General features: G+C 44.9%; 1 protein-coding gene across 2 annotated transcripts in view; it reads left to right on the top strand.

The window, feature by feature from the left end:
* Positions 1-17,746, top strand: part of LOC137524102 (uncharacterized) — a 71,190-nt gene extending 53,444 nt beyond the window's left edge. Inside the window, exons 6-8 of one of the 2 annotated variants that reach the window (XM_068243608.1) lie at positions 4,190-4,244; positions 8,496-8,541; positions 12,649-12,712. In XM_068243608.1, the coding sequence (XP_068099709.1) occupies positions 4,190-4,244; positions 8,496-8,541; positions 12,649-12,654 (107 nt within the window). In that variant the 3' untranslated portion in view covers positions 12,655-12,712. Of the gene's footprint in view, positions 1-4,189; positions 4,245-8,495; positions 8,542-12,648 lie in introns of both variants that reach the window. The other variant, XM_068243607.1, reaches the window with a different exon arrangement.
* Positions 17,747-19,667: the final 1,921 nt, after the last annotated feature.

Genomic DNA, 19,667 nt, shown 5'->3' on the forward strand with positions numbered 1-19,667 from the left:
AAAAAGTGATTGCCCCCCTTGTTAAAAAATAACTTAACTGTGGTTTATCACACCTGAGTTCAATTTCTGTAGACACCCCCAGGCCTGATTACTGCCACACCTGTTTCAATCAAGAAATCACTTAAATAGGAGCTATCTGACACAGAGAAGTAGACCAAAAGCACCTCAAAAGCTAGACATCATGCCAAGATCCAAAGAAATTCAGGAACAAATGAGAACAAAAGTACTGTAATTGAGATCTATCAGTCTGGTAAAGGTTATAAAGCCATTTCTAAAGCTTTGGGACTCCAGCGAACCACAGTGAGAGCCATTATCCACAAATGGCAAAAACATGGAACAGTGATGAACCTTCCCAGGAGTGGCCGGCCGACCAATATTACCCCAAGAGCGCAGAGAAAACTCATCCGAGAGGCCACAAAAGACCCCAGGACAACATCTAAAGAACTGCAGGCCTCACTTGCCTCAATTAAGGTCAGTGTTCACGACTCCACCATAAGAAAGAGATGGGCAAAAACGGTCTGCATGGCAGATATCCAAGGAGCAAACCACTTTTAAGCAAAAAGAACATTAAGGCTACTTACACACCAAGACGTTGCGTTTTAGGGGACGTTATGGTCGCATAACGTGCCCCTAATGCAACGCGTGGTGGTGTTGAAGTTGGACGTCAGATTGAGCTGCGTTATGCGGCTCTCAAAGCAGCCGCTCTAGGTTAGTCATAGGAAGTCCGGATCTTTTCAAGGATTCGGATCATTTGAATCGGATCATTGAAAAGATCCGGATCTTTGAACTGAATCATTTGAATAATTTTACTAGGGAAGCAGACTGGGGGTGAAATGACTAGCAGGACAGGACTTTCCCTGCACTGTACATTCTGTATTTCCTGTTTCTTCCAGACAAACATCCACTGTGAACCGAATCTTTCATTTTGGTGATCTGGATGATTCGACTCACAAAAAAGATCCGGATCAAATGAACGATTCGTTCATGATCCGGACAACACTACAGTCCTACTACTAGTCTATGCAGTGCAGTGAATATTAATTAGCCATGTGGCTGGCTGCAGAGGAGGAGGGGGATACCTCCTCCTCCAACATTACTGAGCATGTGCAAACAGTCTAACGCTGCTTAGCCCAGTATAACGTACAGTATGCAGCACTTTGTTTTTAACGTGCTGCGTTACAATGTAACTCAACGTGTTACTGTGAACAGCAACATTGATTTTACTGTGCTGTGAGTTAGGCTATGTTACTGGCTGCTGTAACGTGGGACTTTAACGTCCCACTGTGAAACCAGCCTAAGGCTCATCTCAATTTTGCTAAAAAACATCTCAATGATTGCCAAGACTTTTGGGAAAATACCTTGTGGACCAACGAGACAAAAGTTGAACTTTTTGGAAGGTACGTGTCCCGTTACATCTGGCGTAGAAGTAACGCAGCATTTCAGCAAAAGAACATCATACCAACAGTAAAATATGGTGGTGGTAGTGTGATGGTCAGGGGTTGTTTTGCTGCTTCAGGACCTGGAAGGCTTGCTGTGATAGATGGAACCATGAATTCTACTGTCTACCAAAAAATCCTGAAGGAGAATGTCCGGCCATCTGTTCGTCAACTCAAGCTGAAGCGATCTTGGGTGCTGCAGCAGGACAATGACCCAAAACACACCAGCAAATCCACCTCTGAATGGCTGAAGAAAAACAAAATTAAGACTTTGGAGTGGCCTAGTCAAAGTCCTGACCTGAATCCTATTGAGATGTTGTGGCATGACCTTAAAAAGGCGGTTCATGCTAGAAAACCCTGAAATAAAGCTGAATTACAACAATTCTGCAAAGATGAGTGGGCCAAAATTCCTCCAGAGCGCTGTAAAAGACTCGTTGCAAGTTATCGCAAACGCTTGATTGCAGCTATTGCTGCTAAGGGTGGCCCAACCAGTTATTAGGTTCAGGGGGCAATTTCTTTTTCACACAGGGCCATGTAGGTTTTGAGTTTTTTTCCTCACTAAATAATAAAAAAACATTTTTTAAAACTGCATTTTGTGTTCAATTATGTTATCTTTGACTAATAGTTAACGGTTTTTGATGAGCAGAAGCATTTAAGTGTGACAAACATGCAAAAGAATAAGAAATCAGGAAGGGGGCAAATAGTTTTTCACATCACTGTAAATACATAAAAATAATATGGTAGGACATTAGACTATGACTATGGTAGGATTAGATTGTGAGCTCCTCTGAGGACAGTCAGTGACATGACTATGTACTCTGTAATGTGCTGCAGAAGATGTCAGTACTACAGTGGTGTGAAAAACTATTTGCCCCCCTCCTGATTTCTTATTCTTTTGCATGCTTGTCGCACTTAAATGTTACTGCTCATCAAAAACCGTTAACTATTAGTCAAAGAAGACATAATTGAACACAAAATGCAGTTTTAAATGATGGTTTTTATTATTTAGTGAGAAAAAAACCTCCAAATCTACATGGCCCTGTGTGAAAAAGTGATTGCCCCCCTTGTTAAAAAATAACTTAACTGTGGTTTATCACACCTGATTTCAATTTCTGTAGTCACCCCCAGGCCTGATTACTGCCACACCTGTTTCAATCAAGAAACCACTTAAATAGGAGCTATCTGACACAGAGAAGTAGACCAAAAGCACCTCAAAAGCTAGACATCATGCCAAGATCCAAAGAAATTCAGGAACAAATGAGAACAAAAGTACTGTAATTGAGATCTATCAGTCTGGTAAAGGTTATAAAGCCATTTCTAAAGCTTTGGGACTCCAGCATACCACAGTGAGAGCCATTATCCACAAATGGCAAAAACATGGAACAGTGGTGAACCTTCCCAGGAGTGGCTTGCCGACCAATATTACCCCAAGAGCGCAGAGAAAACTCATCCGAGAGGCCACAAAAGACCCCAGGACAACATCTAAAGAACTGCAGGCCTCACTTGCCTCAATTAAGGTCAGTGTTCATGACTCCACCATAAGAAAGAAACTGGGCAAAAACCGCCTGCATGGCAGATATCCAAGGCGCAAACCACTTTTAAGCAAAAAGAACATTAAGGCTCGTCTCAATTTTGCTAAAAAAACATCTCAATGATTGCCAAGACTTTTGGGAAAATACCTTATGGACCGACGAGACAAAAGTTGAACTTTTTGGAAGGTGCGTGTCCCGTTACATCTGGCGTAGAAGTAACACAGCATTTCAGCAAAAGAGCATCATACCAACAGTAAAATATGGTGGTGGTAGTGTGATGGTCTGGGGTTGTTTTGTTGCTTCAGGACCTGGAAGGCTTGCTGTGATAGATGGAACCATGAATTCTACTGTCTACCAAAAAATCCTGAAGGAGAATGTCCGGCCATCTGTTTGTCAACTCAAGCTGAAGTGATCTTGGGTGCTGCAGCAGGACAATGACCCAAAACATACCAGCAAATCCACCTCTCAATGGCTGAAGAAAAACAAAATGAAGACTTTGGAGTGGCCTAGTCAAAGTCCTGACCTGAATCCTATTGAGATGTTGTGGCATGACCTTAAAAAGGCGGTTCATGCTAGAAACCCCTCAAATAAAGCTGAATTACAACAATTCTGCAAAGATGAGTGGGCCAAAATTCCTCCAGAGCGCTGTAAAAGACTCGTTGCAAGTTATCGCAAACGCTTGATTGCAGTTATTGCTGCTAAGGGTGGCCCAACCAGTTATTAGGTTCAGGGGGCAATTTCTTTTTCACACAGGGCCATGTAGGTTTTGAGTTTTTTTTCTCACTAAATAATAAAAACCATCATTTAAAACTGCATTTTGTGTTCAATTATGTTATCTTTGACTAATAGTTAACGGTTTTTGATGAGCAGAAACATTTAAGTGTGACAAACATGCAAAAGAATAAGAAATCAGGAAGGGGGCAAATAGTTTTTCACACCACTGTATATAAATACATAATAATAATATGGTAGGACAGACTATGACTATGGTAGGATTAGAGCGTGAGCTCCTCTGAGGACAGTCAGTGACATGGCTATGTACTCTGTAAAGCACTGCGGAATATGTTTGCACTATATACTGTAAATAATAATAATATTGTTGCGTACATATCTTATTGCACAATAGAAACTAATGATAGGCTATCTTTCTTACTAATTTCTGTTAGAAATCTTTGCCTGCTATTTCTGAAGCTTAGGATAACTATACTTTGCTTATTTCAGATGGACTTTCTTCTGCCCTGGGCCTCGTCCACATGCTGGAACCAACCCTCACTGAGTAAGATGTTAGCATTATGTGTTATACTGTTATACTGCCACTTCTGAATGGGCTACCTGTATCTTTTTGCTTGCCAATAATTACTTCCATTATCATCACACTGAAGGAGAATATCCTGCTTCTGATATTTGGTGTGACTGAAAGCATGAATGAACTTAACCTCCTGAGCGTTACGCCGCTCAGAAGGTTTTGCTAGTTTGTGTCCTTATGGTTAATTCATTTGATCAAATGGCTGCAAAACCTCTAGGTAGCACAAGGCTAGCTAGTACAGGTGTCCGTCACCCCCGATCGCCCCGTTTATACATTACCCAGCCTGTATCCAGCGATCACGCAGCCTCCCTGCACAGATCCGATCTTCACTATGAGGAGGATCGCACATGACGTCACCGACATCATGCGCAAACACGATCCTCCCCATAGAGAGACCGGAGCTGTGTCGGGAGGCGGCGCGATCGCTGGATCCAGGGGGGGGTGGGGGGTGTAACGTATAAACGGGGTGATCGGGGGATGCCGGACACCTGTACTAGCTAGTCTAGTGCTAGCTAGAGGTTTTGCAGCCATTTGATCAAATTAATTAAGCATGGGGGACTCCTGGGGCCAGCGAGCGGTATGCCGCTAAGGAGGTTTAGGACCACAAGCTTTACCCCCTTAGTGACTAGACTATGTTTTATAAATTAGGGCTCTGCAGCTTTAATGGCTTTCTGCAGAGCCACACATCTGTGAACACAAATGAATCCCCCCCCCCCCTTTTCTGCCCGCTAACAGTGGAGCCCCAGGACTCGACGCCAATTGGCGTTATGCTGTCCTGGGGCTGCCACCCTCCCGACGCCACTTGGCGTTGGGTGGTCGGGAGGGGGGTTAAAGAGGAACTGTAACGAGCCCCCTCCTCCCAGGGATACTTACCTCAGGAGGAGGAAGCTTCTGGATCCTAATGAAGCTTCCCCCGTCCTCCTCTGCCGCTCGGTTCCAGTCCTGGCTCCCCCGAAACCACAGGCGACAAGGATGTAGGCTGTGGTGCAGGAGCGCCTGCAATATTTACCTTCCCCGGTGCAGGTGCAGTAGCGGGCTCAGGTGGAAATAGATGATCAGGTCCGCTCTACTGCCCAGGTGCGAGTTGCTCCAACTTCTAACAAATTGCAGACTGAGAAGACAGTAAGGTTCCAACGGGGCATCTTTACAGTTACAATATTGGCAACCCGCGCTGCTCTAACGTATAAGGGGCTGGTCTGTGGTCCCCTCTGTTCCTGATGTGCCCTGCACACGCATGCACACCTTGACATCACATAATGTGTCAAGCTGGGAAACAGCCAGGGATGGACAGGCACTTCTGCAGCAATGGCAACAAGTACCAAGGGGTGGAGCCTTAAAGTGTACCAGAGCTGAAATAAATAAAAAGTTTTGGTTATACCTGGGGCTTCCTCCAGCCCCATCAGCTCAGATCTCTCCCACACCGCTGTCCTCAGCTTCAGAAACCGGGTCCCGTCACTTACATCAGTCGGAGCCAGTCTAACGTAAGAGAAGTGCACCCTCTACGTATCTCTCCAGTGGCTGCTAGAGAGATACGCAAACAGCGCACTTCTCTTACATCAGACTGGCTCCCAAAGCTGCAGGCAGTGGAGGACGGCAGAGTGGGAGTGATCTGAGCAGATGGGGCTGGAGGAAGCCTCAGGTATGCATAAATCTCTTTATTTATTTCAGCTCTGAGTCACTTGATAGCGGACCTGAACTGCTCTAAAAGATACACAACAGCATGATAACCTTTAAACAAAAAAATTCTTTGTTACAGCCATCCCTCCCAACTTTTTGAGATGAGAAAGAAGGACACTTAAGCCACGCCCCCGATCACACCCCTGTCACACCCCTAGTCACGCATACCATAAAGATTTCATAAGAAAAATATGTTGTTTTATAATTCAAACCACACTGGTCCTTTCTATCTTGGTTCCTTTTCCTTCATATTAACATTTTAAAATCAGTAATTTATCAGTTTAAAGGATGGGAATAACAATCCAACACATGTTTTAGTAGAGAAATATATATATTTACATAGAAAGTGGGAAAAAGTTTTGAAAGATAGACAAATGGGGAGGGGCAGAGTTCCCAAAGAGGCACTGTCCCTCCAAAAGAGGGACAGTTGGGAGCTATGGCTACAGCTGATCCTAAAATAAATCTGCAGTGTGGCTACTTCCTGATTCATGGAAGCAGACATATTGCATCCTGTGCTTTCAAATGAGCTTATCTGTCGTGGCAGTCATGTGACACAGGAGAGATCAAATTACAACTTGTGATTAGACACAAAGGAGGGGGAATTAAACAGGCTAAACTCTCTAAATACATACAGGGTGCATTTCTCTCTGTTTTTCTTTTGTCCTGTCCAAGAGCTCAGGTCCAGTTCCTTCACATCATACGCGCTTCTGTGCGCATTTGGAAGTGCGTATGACGTGTCACACGCAAGAACGGTAGAAGGGCATAGACAGCCCTTCACATCAAAGGCGCTGCGCAGCAGTACGATGTGCTATGATGCGCTTGCATATTTCTGCCCGCAAGCGCAGAGCTGACCCATTCACTGTCAATGGATGGGATCAGCAGCACAGCTGGTAGCGGCGAACATGGCGTGCAATTGTGCGCTTTGCGTTCTGATCTCACGGCCATTTGCACTGCATAGATGTGAACGAGGTCTCAAAGTCAATTTGGGCAGGGAGGAACTGAATGCCTTTTTTTAAAGAGGAAATCCAGTGAAAATAATGTTGTAAAAAAAGTGCTTCATATTTACAATAATTATGTATAAATGATTTAGTCAGTGTTTGCCCATTGTAAAAGCTTTCCTCTCCCTGATTTACATTCTGACATTTATCACATGGTGACATTTTTACTGCTGGCAGGTGATGTCAGTGGAAAGAGATGCTGCTTGCTTTTTTGGCAGTTGGAAACAGCTGTAAACAGCTTTTTCCCACAATGCAACGAGGTTCACAGACAGACCATGGTCCTTTCAGTTTCCTGTGGGAGGGGTTTCACCACAATATCAGCCATACAGAGCCCCCTGATGATCCGTTTGTGAAAAGGAACAGATTTCTTATGTAGCTACTGATTGGGATGAAGTTCAGTTCTTGGTCACTGTTTCTCTTTAATGTAATCATTAGCTGCTCCTATCCCTCTACATCAGACCCATTAATTACTGGGTCCTCTTATGTGCATAAAATATAAAGAAAATGTAAAATTGAACCCTTGTAATGCATGCCCACACTGGTTACATAGTTACATAGTTATTTTGGTTGAAAAAAGACATACGTCCATCGAGATCAACCAGAGAACAAAGTACAACTCCAGCCTGCTCCCTCACATATCCGTGTTGATCCAGAGGAAGGCGAAAAAACCCTTACAAGGCATGGTCCAATTAGCCCCAAAAGGGAAAAAAATTCCTTCCCGACTCCAGATGGCAATCAGATAAAATCCCTGGATCAACATCATTAGGCATTACCTAGTAATTGTAGCCATGGATGTCTTTTAACGCAAGGAAAGCATCTAAGCCCCCTTTAAATGCAGGTATAGAGTTTGCCATAACGACTTCCTGTGGCAATGCATTCCACATCTTAATCACTCTTACTGTAAAGAACCCTTTCCTAAATAAATGGCTAAAACGTTTTTCCTCCATGCGCAGATCATGACCTCTAGTCCTTTGAGAAGGCCTAGGGACAAAAAGCTCATCCGCCAAGCTATTATATTGCCCTCTGATGTATTTATACATGTTAATTAGATCCCCTCTAAGGCGTCTTTTCTCTAGACTAAATAAACCCAGTTTATCTAACCTTTCTTGGTAAGCGAGACCTTCCATCCCACGTATCAATTTTGTTGCTCGTCTCTGCACCTGCTCTAAAACTGCAATATCTTTCCTGTAATGCGGTGCCCAGAACTGAATTCCATATTCCAGATGTGGCCTTACTAGAGAGTTAAACAGGGGCAATATTATGCTAGCATCTCGAGTTTTTATTTCCCTTTTAATGCATCACAAAATGTTGTTAGCTTTAGCTGCAGCGGCTTGGCATTGAGTACGATTATTTAACTTGTTGTCGATGAGTACTCCTAAGTCCTTCTCCAAGTTTGATGTCCCCAACTGTATCGTATTTATTTTGTATGGTGCTAGACCATTGGTACGACCAAAATACATGACTTTACATTTTTCAACATTGAATTTCATCTGCCATGTATGTGCCCATATAGCCAGTATAGTTATATATTTTTTTTCTCTACTAGCCTGCCCTACAAGCTCTCCAGGAACGGACTCCTGGTGCAGATTAAGGTACCCGGCATAACTGTCACTGTGCGGGTGGATGTCTACACACTGCAGGAATGAAGCTGGCTCAGGGCAGAGTACTGTTGCTGTACTTACATTAACTGACTGGGGGGCCAGTGCACACCAAAAATCGCAAACACTCAGCGCTTTTTGAAGTGATTTTCCTAGGCGATTCTAGGCATGTGCCTAGCGATTTTCTTGAGAGAGTTGCGTTTTGGTGTAGCGTTTTTTATTTTTTGTAACAGTAGAGCTGTAACTGAACAGCTTCTGTAACAAAAACGCTTGGAAAATCGCTCTGATCTAGTGCTTTTCAGAGCGATTTTCCACTTTCCTATACTTTACGTTGAGGCTGAATCGCCTCAGAAATCAGCAGATATGCTGCAGGACTTGCATTTGGGAAAAAAGCTCATCTCTCTGGCGTGAACCATAACATTCAAATACATTAGCCAAGCACTTTTTACTGCACTAGCATTTTTAAAAGTGTTTAGAAGCGCTCTTGGTGTGCATTAGCCCTAACTGGTAATTCAGTCAGGCCCTCAGGAGCGCTCTTGGTGTGCACCAGCTCTGACTTATAGATTGTGGATGTCAGATCAAGCTCTCTCTGCACTCACACTCAAAAACTGCCGATGGTGGTTTTTTCTCATGCTTGGGGGAGGGGGGGGGGGTGTTCAGGCGGCAGTGGGTGCAGGAGGAGACGAGATGACTTCAGAGTACATTAGGTACTCCCTTGTTAGAGGGACACATTTTGTGTTTTAAAGAGGCAGAGAAGTATGCTGATTTAAGTCCGCTTTAACAAGCCATAGTTAGACTAACCAGCAAGCTTCAGGTGAAACCAGAACTCCTGGGAGTGTGTAAGGGGCTACAAAGGGCCAAAAATCCCTCTTGCTAAAATGCTGTGGAAAACAAAAGTTTGCCTTCTTAAAGCAGAAGGTATTTGCAATAATTCAGATTGGAGTGAGGATACGATGTCTCCCACGATGCATCATTGCTGAATATGCAAATCATCCCTTTGTTATCCCTGTAAACTAACCACACCTCCAGAACTGCTGGAATGCAATGATGTGTCAGCTTGTTAATATTACAGAGCCACAATAATCCACCATACATGCAGACTGTTTTGGACTGGTTGATCCTCATCAGTGCATGGCATGGATTAATGTGGCTCTATGGGGTAGGACTTGAAACACCCAGAGGTACAGACTAACCAGCAAGCTCATGGTGAACCAGAACTCCTAGGAGTGTGTAAGGGGTTACAAAGGACCAAAAAGCCCTCTGAGGCCCCGTTTACATCTGAGCGGGAACCGTGCGATTGCCGCACACTGCAAAAGCGCTTAGCACATGGTTTGCTATGGCAGTGTTCTCACTGCCGCTATTGCGGGCGATTAGCGATAATCGCAAACGTGTTACATGCAGCGTTTTGGCGGCGATTCCTGAGCGATCGCGATTAGCATGAATATAGCTGCTAATCACGATCGCTCCCAAACTGCTATGTCATCCAGTGAAAAATCATTCCCGCAAAACGCTAGTGGTAATCGCTAGCGTTTTGCGATTCTAGGTGTGAACAGGGCCTTACTAAATTGCTATGGAAAACAAAAGTTTTCCTTCTTATAACAGAAGGTATTTGCAATTATGAATGAGCCATTGTAATATTATCAGTTGTGTTAATCAGCACGAGCATTGTCAAATACTGATGGGCTACAAAACTGCCTTCTCAATTTACAGGGCTGCCCATAATTATTCATACCCCTGGCAAATTTTGACTTACCGTTACTTTTATTCAACGAGCAAGTAATGTTTTGACGGGAAATGATATAGGCGTCTCCCAAAATATAATAAGATGATGTACAAGAGGCAGTATTGTGGAGAAAAACATTTCTTGGCTTTTATGTACATGTGAGCAAAAGTGTCCACTCCAAAATTATTCATATATCCACAACTTCTGATTTATTACTTATACACAAAATTGGCTCCTATGTAGGCATTATAAAACATAACTTTTAATTAAATCATTAAAATATTTGTATGTATAGTAATAGATGTAAATACAGATGGAGGCAGGGTTCACGAATATATACAGAGATTGTGTATATCTGCCAACAAGGCAGATCCTTCCCATCTGAATCCCTGTGTTCTCGACTAGAAATGCTTTTACTTTTTCTCACACATAAAAGACATAACCCCCCACCAATCCAACATGTTTCAACCCCTGACGACGGCCACAATTAAGGGGTTGAAACATGTTGGGCTGCTGGCTCTCACAGACTTTGTTAAATGTGTTCTGGATATTGAAAACAACAGTGCCCCTATATCACTCAGCACCCCTACAACAGTGCCCCTATATGACTCAGCACCCCTACAACAGTGCCCCTATATCACCCAGCACCCCTAGAACAGTGCCCCTACATCACCCAGCACCCTTACAACAGTGCCCCTATATCACCCAGCACCCCTACAACAGTGCCCCTATATTACCCAGCACCCCTACAACAGTGCCCCTATATCACTCAGCACCCCTACAACAGTGCCCCTATATCACTCAGCACCCCTACAACAGTGCCCCTATATCACTCAGCACCCCTACAACAGTGCCCCTATATTACCCAGCACCCCTACAACAGTGCCCCTATATCACTCAGCACCCCTACAACAGTGCCCCTATATCACTCAGCACCCCTACAACAGTGCCCCTATATCACTCAGCACCCCTACAACAGTGCCCCTATATCACTCAGCACCCCTACAACAGTGCCCCTATATCACTCAGCACCCCTACAACAGTGCCCCTATATCACCCAGCACCCCTACAACAGTGCCCCTATATCACTCAGCACCCCTACAACAGTGCCCCTATATCACTCAGCACCCCCTACAACAGTGCCCCTATATCACTCAGCACCCCTACAACAGTGCCCCTATATCACCCAGCACCCCTACAACAGTGCCCCTATATCACTCAGCACCCCTACAACAGTGCCCCTATATCACTCAGCACCCCTACAACAGTGCCCCTATATCACTCAGCACCCCTACAACAGTGCCCCTATATCACCCAGCACCCCTACAACAGTGCCCCTATATCACTCAGCACCCCTACAACAGTGCCCCTATATCACCCAGCACCCCTACAACAGTGCCCCTATATCACTCAGCACCCCTACAACAGTGCCCCTATATCACTCAGCACCCCTACAACAGTGCCCCTATATCACTCAGCACCCCTACAACAGTGCCCCTATATCACCCAGCACCCCTACAACAGTGCCCCTATATCACTCAGCACCCCTACAACAGTGCCCCTACATCACCCAGCACCCCTACAACAGTGCCCCTACATCACCCAGCACCCCTACAACAGTGCCCCTATATCACCCAGCACCCCTACAACAGTGCCCCTATATCACCCAGCACCCCTACAACAGTGCCCCTATATCACTCAGCACCCCTACAACAGTGCCCCTATATCACTCAGCACCCCTACAACAGTGCCCCTATATCACTCAGCACCCCTACAACAGTGCCCCTATATCACTCAGCACCCCTACAACAGTGCCCCTACATCACCCAGCACCCCTACAACAGTGCCCCTATATCACTCAGCACCCCTACAACAGTGCCCCTATATCACTCAGCACCCCTACAACAGTTCCCCTATATCACCCAGCACCCCTACAACAGTGCCCCTATATCACCCAGCACCCCTAGAACAGTGCCCCTACATCACCCAGCACCCCTACAACAGTGCCCCTATATTACCCAGCACCCCTACAACAGTGCCCCTATAAGTGAAATGAAGTTCTCAGTCGGGCGTAGCAATAGCCACAGCAGCCATAGCAACTGCTAGGGGGCCCAGGTTATACTTGATGTGTTCACTATTAACTTTCCTTTGTTGCTCCACCCTCTGACAATATTTGTCTCTTAGCCCAAGGACTACACACAGTGTAAATTGTACGGGAATGTAAACAGGCCATTCACCTCATATCCGTAGGGTAGGAGCCGGTGGCATTGCTCAAGAGAACCTAGTTCTGAGGGCCTCATGAAAATTTTGCTAGAAGGCCCCATAGTTTCTAGCTACGCCATTGTTCTCAGCGCTGTTTTCTCTGTTTTCTATTGCAGCCATGAAGCCAGAAAATTGCACAGGCGCAGATGGATCGGCTTATTCACGCCAATACCGCAACTGTCATCTGCTACAGCGGGTACAGCGGGAGTCATCTGATCCTCATCATCCTAAATACATTGTGCTGTAGAGTCAGAGGTACTGATGGATCGGCATGTTCATGCCAATACCGCGACTGTCATCTGCTACAGCGGGAGTCATCTGATCCCCGTCATCCTAAATACATTGTGCTGTAGAGTCAGATGTACTGATGGATCAGCATGTTCATGGCAATACCGCGACTGTCCTCTGCTACAGCAGGAGTCATCTGATCCCCGTCATCCTAAATACATTGTGCTGTAGAGTCAGATGTACTGATGGATCGGCATGTTCATGGCAATACCGCGAATTTCATCTGCTACAGCGGGAGTCATCTGATCCCCATCATCCTAAATACATTGTGCTGAAGAGTCAGATGTACTGATGGATCGGCATGTTCATGGCAATACCGCCACTGTCCTCTGCTACAGCAGGAGTCATCTGATCCCCATCATCCTAAATACATTGTGTCGTAGTCAGATGTACTGCTGGATCGGCATGTTCATGCCAATACTGCGACTGTCATCTGCTACAGCGGGAGTCATCTGATCCCCATCATCCTAAATACATTGTGCCGTAGAGTCAGATGTACTGATGGATCGGCATGTTCATGGCAATACCGCCACTGTCATCTGCTACAGCGGGAGTCATCTGATCCCCATCATCCTAAATACATTGTGCTGTAGAGTCAGATGTACTGATGGATCAGCATGTTCATGGCAATACCGCGACTGTCCTCTGCTACAGCGGGAGTCATCTGATCCCCATCATCCTAAATACATTGTGCTGTAGAGTCAGATGTACTGATGGATCAGCATGTTCATGGCAATACCGCGACTGTCCTCTGCTACAGCGGGAGTCATCTGATCCCCATCATCCTAAATACATTGTGCTGTAGAGTCAGATGTACTGATGGATCGGCATGTTCATGGCAATACCGCCACTGTCATCTGCTACAGCAGGAGTCATCTGATCCCCATCATCCTAAATACATTGTGTCGTAGTCAGATGTACTGCTGGATCGGCATGTTCATGCCAATACTGCGACTGTCATCTGCTACAGCGGGAGTCATCTGATCCCCATCATCCTAAATACATTGTGCCGTAGAGTCAGATGTACTGATGGATCGGCATGTTCATGGCAATACCGCCACTGTCATCTGCTACAGCAGGAGTCATCTGATCCCCGTCATCCTAAATACATTGTGCTGTAGAGTCAGATGTACTGATGGATCAGCATGTTCATGGCAATACCGCGACTGTCCTCTGCTACAGCAGGAGTCATCTGATCCCCGTCATCCTAAATACATTGTGCTGTAGAGTCAGATGTACTGATGGATCAGCATGTTCATGGCAATACCGCCACTGTCATCTGCTACAGCAGGAGTCATCTGATCCCCATCATCCTAAATACATTGTGTCGTAGTCAGATGTACTGCTGGATCGGCATGTTCATGGCAATACCGCGACTGTCCTCTGCTACAGCGGGAGTCATCTGATCCCCATCATCCTAAATACATTGTGCCGTAGAGTCAGATGTACTGATGGATCGACATGTTCATGGCAATACCGCCACTGTCATCTGCTACAGCAGGAGTCATCTGATCCCCATCATCCTAAATACATTGTGTCGTAGTCAGATGTACTGCTGGATCGGCATGTTCATGGCAATACCGCCACTGTCATCTGCTACAGCAGGAGTCATCTGATCCCCGTCATCCTAAATACATTGTGTCGTAGTCAGAGGTACTGATGGATTGGCATGTTCATGGCAATACCGCGAATTTCATCTGCTACAGCAGGAGTCATCTGATCCCCATCATCCTAAATACATTGTGTCGTAGTCAGATGTACTGATGGATCGGCATGTTCATGGCAATACCGCCACTGTCATCTGCTACAGCGGGAGTCATCTGATCCCCATCATCCTAAATACATTGTGTCGTAGTCAGAGGTACTGATGGATCGGCATGTTCATGGCAATACCGCGAATTTCATCTGCTACAGCGGGAGTCATCTGATCCCCATCATCCTAAATACATTGTGCCGTAGAGTCAGATGTACTGATGGATCGGCATGTTCATGGCAATACCGCCACTGTCATCTGCTACAGCAGGAGTCATCTGATCCCCATCATCCTAAATACATTGTGCCGTAGAGTCAGATGTACTGATGGATTGGCATGTTCATGGCAATACCGCCACTGTCATCTGCTACAGCAGGAGTCATCTGATCCCCATCATCCTAAATACATTGTGCTGTAGAGTCAGATGTATTGATGGATCAGCATGTTCATGGCAATACCGCGACTGTCCTCTGCTACAGCGGGAGTCATCTGATCCCCATCATCCTAAATACATTGTGCCGTAGAGTCAGATGTACTGATGGATCGGCATGTTCATGGCAATACCGCCACTGTCCTCTGCTACAGCGGGAGTCATCTGATCCCCGTCATCCTAAATACATTGTGCTGTAGAGTCAGATGTACTGATGGATCAGCATGTTCATGGCAATACCGCCACTGTCATCTGCTACAGCAGGAGTCATCTGATCCCCATCATCCTAAATACATTGTGTCGTAGTCAGATGTACTGCTGGATCGGCATGTTCATGGCAATACCGCCACTGTCATCTGCTACAGCAGGAGTCATCTGATCCCAGTCATCCTAAATACATTGTGCTGTAGAGTCAGGTATACCAGACTGTTGATCTGTGGAGTATATAGAAGAGGGTTCAAGGACAAAAAAATGGCGGCAACTATAGTCATTGTGAACCATGAAGTCCAGATTCACCAACTTGCTGGATATACTTCTCTCCGGAATCTTACTTCCGCTGGACTTGGCCTTAAAGGGACATATCTATTAAAAGGAACCCTAGCTGAGAGGACTCTGGAGGCTACCATATTTATTTACTTTTACACAATGCAAGTTGCCTGGCTATCCCTCTGATCCTCTACCTCTAATACCTTTAGCAGTATTTGCTAATATTCCGTCAGCAGTATTTGACCGATTGACTAAGTGAATAGGGGGATCATCATCCTTGTCAACAGCACTGCTGACAAGTGATGAGCTGTCAAAGATTGAAAAGTGGCTTTTTTTTGTACTGGAAAACAATGAGACTCTTTTCTTTGCTACTAAAGTTCTATTTCTTAGCTGTACTACACATACAAATCATTATATCATAAGTTTATTTTTGCTTCATGTTTGCTTTAAATACTTGGCATTTGTTAAGAAGGTTGTTTTAAGTTGCTGAACCTCTCGGTACAGTTAAAGAACACCTGAATGGATAGTCCAGAGACTTCCTGCGCCCTCATAGAGCCCACTATTCCAGTGCCAGGTCCCTCTTATCTCCTGGCTGTGCTACTAATTCATGCATACTCAGCAGACCTTCAGCACAGATTTTTTTCTCCTTACATGAGTGCTTCATTGTACTGGGCATGCTCGGACTTTACTCGCACATGCTCAGTCTGGATGCATCAGGAACCCAGCCAAGAGAAACCTATTCCACAAGCTTTTATTGATTGGGTTTAAAGGGAACCTGCACTGGAACAGGTAGCTGTAGGGTGATCTGGGCCATCCAGAGGCTTCGTACTACTTTCTTTTTTTTCACTTCAGGTTTCTTTTAATTCAGTTTTGTCACAGCTTACTTCAGGTAATCAATTACAATGATTACTTTTTGTTAAAGAGACTATAAAGTCTAAAGTAGACAAGTCACCTGCCCTATCTACACAGACTGAAAGGATAGGAGTTATGGGCTAGAATTGAACTAGTCAGCAAGAGCTTAGTTTTTTGATAATTAAATTGACTTTAAAGAAACCCTAGTGGATCCAGGTATATGAGTCCTGAAGCAGGAGTGTTCGCTAAGATTGCTGTTTTTGTTTTTTTTATCTTGTCATTCTATCTCTTCCTAATCCCACCAGGTGAAAACTGTTTGACTATAGTATGATCAGATTTGCAGCTCTGCTTAGCCTCTCTGCTAACTTTCTCCTCACTCCTTCAATTCTGTTGAGTCATGCTATGCACTGTATGTGTGTGCTCTGCTTTTGTCAGGCTCACTCCTGAGACAGCACTGAACACACAATGCAGCTGTCTTATCTATGCATATGTTACAGCAGACAGCATGACTCTTCAGAAGCGAGAGGCTGCATACAGCTGCAGGTCCCATCATGCTGTGTCAGATTTCAACACAGCTGGATTATCAAGAGGAAAACTATCAGGGTTGGAAACAGCAAGAGCACTTTTATTAAAGGATACCTTAGCGCAAATAAAACTGAAAAACGAGGGGAGCAGGCATGTGTAGTGGGCTCTCTTCATGCCCCCGTTCTTCTCTGCTCCTCTCCGTTACTGCGTACCGATCCTCCTTACTTCCTGGTCGGAGTGGTCACGGTCGATTGTGCAGGCACTGCCTGGCTATGTGTGTCCTTGCTTTCACGCCCACGGACGGAAGCGCTCTGTGCAGGTGCTTTACATAGTTCTGACATCAAAAGTACGTAATGCACCTGCGCAGAGCGCTCCCAGGCGCACAAAAAAGGATGCGCCCCGCTGGGCAGCACCTGTGCAGTCTGCCGCGACCACCGCAAGCTGGAGGTAACTTAGGGGGATCGGTATGCGGTAATGGAGGGGGACAGAGGAGATCCCACTACACATGCCGCGTTTTTTATTTGCGCTAAGGTATCCTTTAAACTCTTTTCTTTCAGAATGCAATATTAGAATTATGTCTCTTTAACATATTGGCATAAACTAGCTGCAGGGTGGGCTGATATTCGCTTGAACAATGTGCTTAAAAAATTTTGCCAGTCATTCCAAAGTGTTCCTACTTCCATTATTTTTTTTGTAAATATTTGCACACCTCGTTATCCCTGCACATCTTGGCAACAGTGCAAAAACACTGAGTATGGAGGCACACGGTAGAAAGGAGTAAGATGCCAGTTTCTTAAACTATGGCTAAAATCCATCACCTAGATTCCTTACATGATTGATCAGAGTATCATTTTAAGGCCACATACACACATCAGTCCATAGTCTTTTGAAAATGAAAAATCACAGACCAATCTTACCACCCTTCATGTAGTATGAGAGCCATACCTTCACAGTCTTTTCTATGGAGCTGAACTCCCCATCAGAAAAAAATCTTTGCAAGATGCTGCACACACAGATGCTGTACAGACAGAAAAGATCAGTATCTGCAAAAGATCTGTTCCTGCCAAAGATCCGTTCCTGCAAAATGCATTCATAGTCTATGAAATCTGCAGATTATCATACACACCTTATTTAACAGACATTCATCTGCAGATCAGACAATCATCTGCAGATCTGAAAATCCATCCTGGTGGATCTGATCTGAAGATGAATGTCAGTTAAAGGGACTCCGAGCTCACAAAAAAAAGGAAAGTTATACTCACCAGGGGCTTTCTCCAGCCCAGTGCTGGTCGGGAGGTCCCACGCCGGCGTCCTGGCTCCTCTCCTTCTCCCCGCTCCGGAATGGCTGACAGGCCGCAGCCCGGGCGACACTCGGTAGAGTGTCGGGCTGCAGCTTCCGCGTATGACGCGGATTACATCACACGCCGGCCGCCTCGCGTCATCACGGCGGCCGGCGTGAAAGTACTGCGCATGCGCGCTTTAATCGTGCATGCGCAGTACTTTCACGCCGGCCGCCGTGATGACGCGAGGCGGCCGGCGTGTGACGTAATCTGCGTCATACGCGGAAGCTGCAGCCCGACACTCTACCGAGTGTCGCCCGGGCTGCGGCCTGTCAGCCATTCCGGAGCGGGGAGAAGGAGAGGAGCCAGGACACCGGCGTGGGACCTCCCGACCAGCACTGGGCTGGAGAAAGCCCCTGGTGAGTATAACTTTCCTTTTTTTTGTGAGCTCGGAGTCCCTTTAAACAAGGTGTGTATGATGATCTGCAGATCTCATAGACTATGAATGCATTTTGCAGGAACGGATCTTTTGCAGATACTGATCTATTGAATGTCTACAGCATCTTTGTGTGCAGCATCTTGCAAAGATTTCTGTCTGATGGGGAGTTCAGCTCCATAGAATAGACTGTGTAGAGTATGGCTCTCATACTACATGGAAGGGGGTAACATTGGTCTGTGATCTTTCATTTTCAAAAGACTATGGTCTGATGTGTGTATGAGCCTTTAGGCATTTTAACCACACGTGAGCACAGACATCCAATTTTTATTTTCCAGTTTTACCACTCCCATGTAGTACGAGAGCATACCTGCACAATCATTTCATAGTATGCAAAATCAGTTGGTTCGCATACTACGTGGAAGTTGTAAAATTGGATATGTGTTTGCGCACCCCAAGTACAAGTACTTATACAGTCTTTCCTTTACTGTTGCAGCCATGGAAAAGCTAAGTGAAATGTCAATACAATTACCTGCTGTGTCCAAATTATAATATAAATGTGAAAAATTAAAAAAAAAATGTTTATTATATTTGTTGAATGGTTCCATTCAGATTTTCTAGGTGAAATAAAGAATATTGATTTTCTGGAAAATGTTATCAGTTTTGCAGGTTTGAGCACATTTTCAGCCAGGGACGTCCCTTCTTCCTGTGTGATACGAGCAGTTATTCCTTTTGTTTGTAACTCTTTTTGGTTGTACATTATTTTTATTGTGGTTTATTGTTTCATATTCTTTGTTCTGTATTAAATAAATTCTTATCCTTTTGAATATAGTATTCCTTGAAATCTTTTTTGATTTGAATACACATTGGAAATAACATTTGTAATGGATAGTGTTCTGGTTAGTGCTACGTACACACTTATTGTTAGGTACACACAATACCATTTTCTGACAGATTTACTGCCAGATCATTTCCAACAGGTCTGATCTGATTTCCGATTGATTTTTCATAGAAGTGAACAGAAAATCAATAAGAAATCAGATTGGACCTGTCATAAATAATCGCTCCAGGCATTTCCATAGACT

Source organism: Hyperolius riggenbachi, chromosome 7 (genome assembly GCF_040937935.1).
Source record: "Hyperolius riggenbachi isolate aHypRig1 chromosome 7, aHypRig1.pri, whole genome shotgun sequence".
NCBI lineage: Eukaryota > Metazoa > Chordata > Amphibia > Anura > Hyperoliidae > Hyperolius > Hyperolius riggenbachi.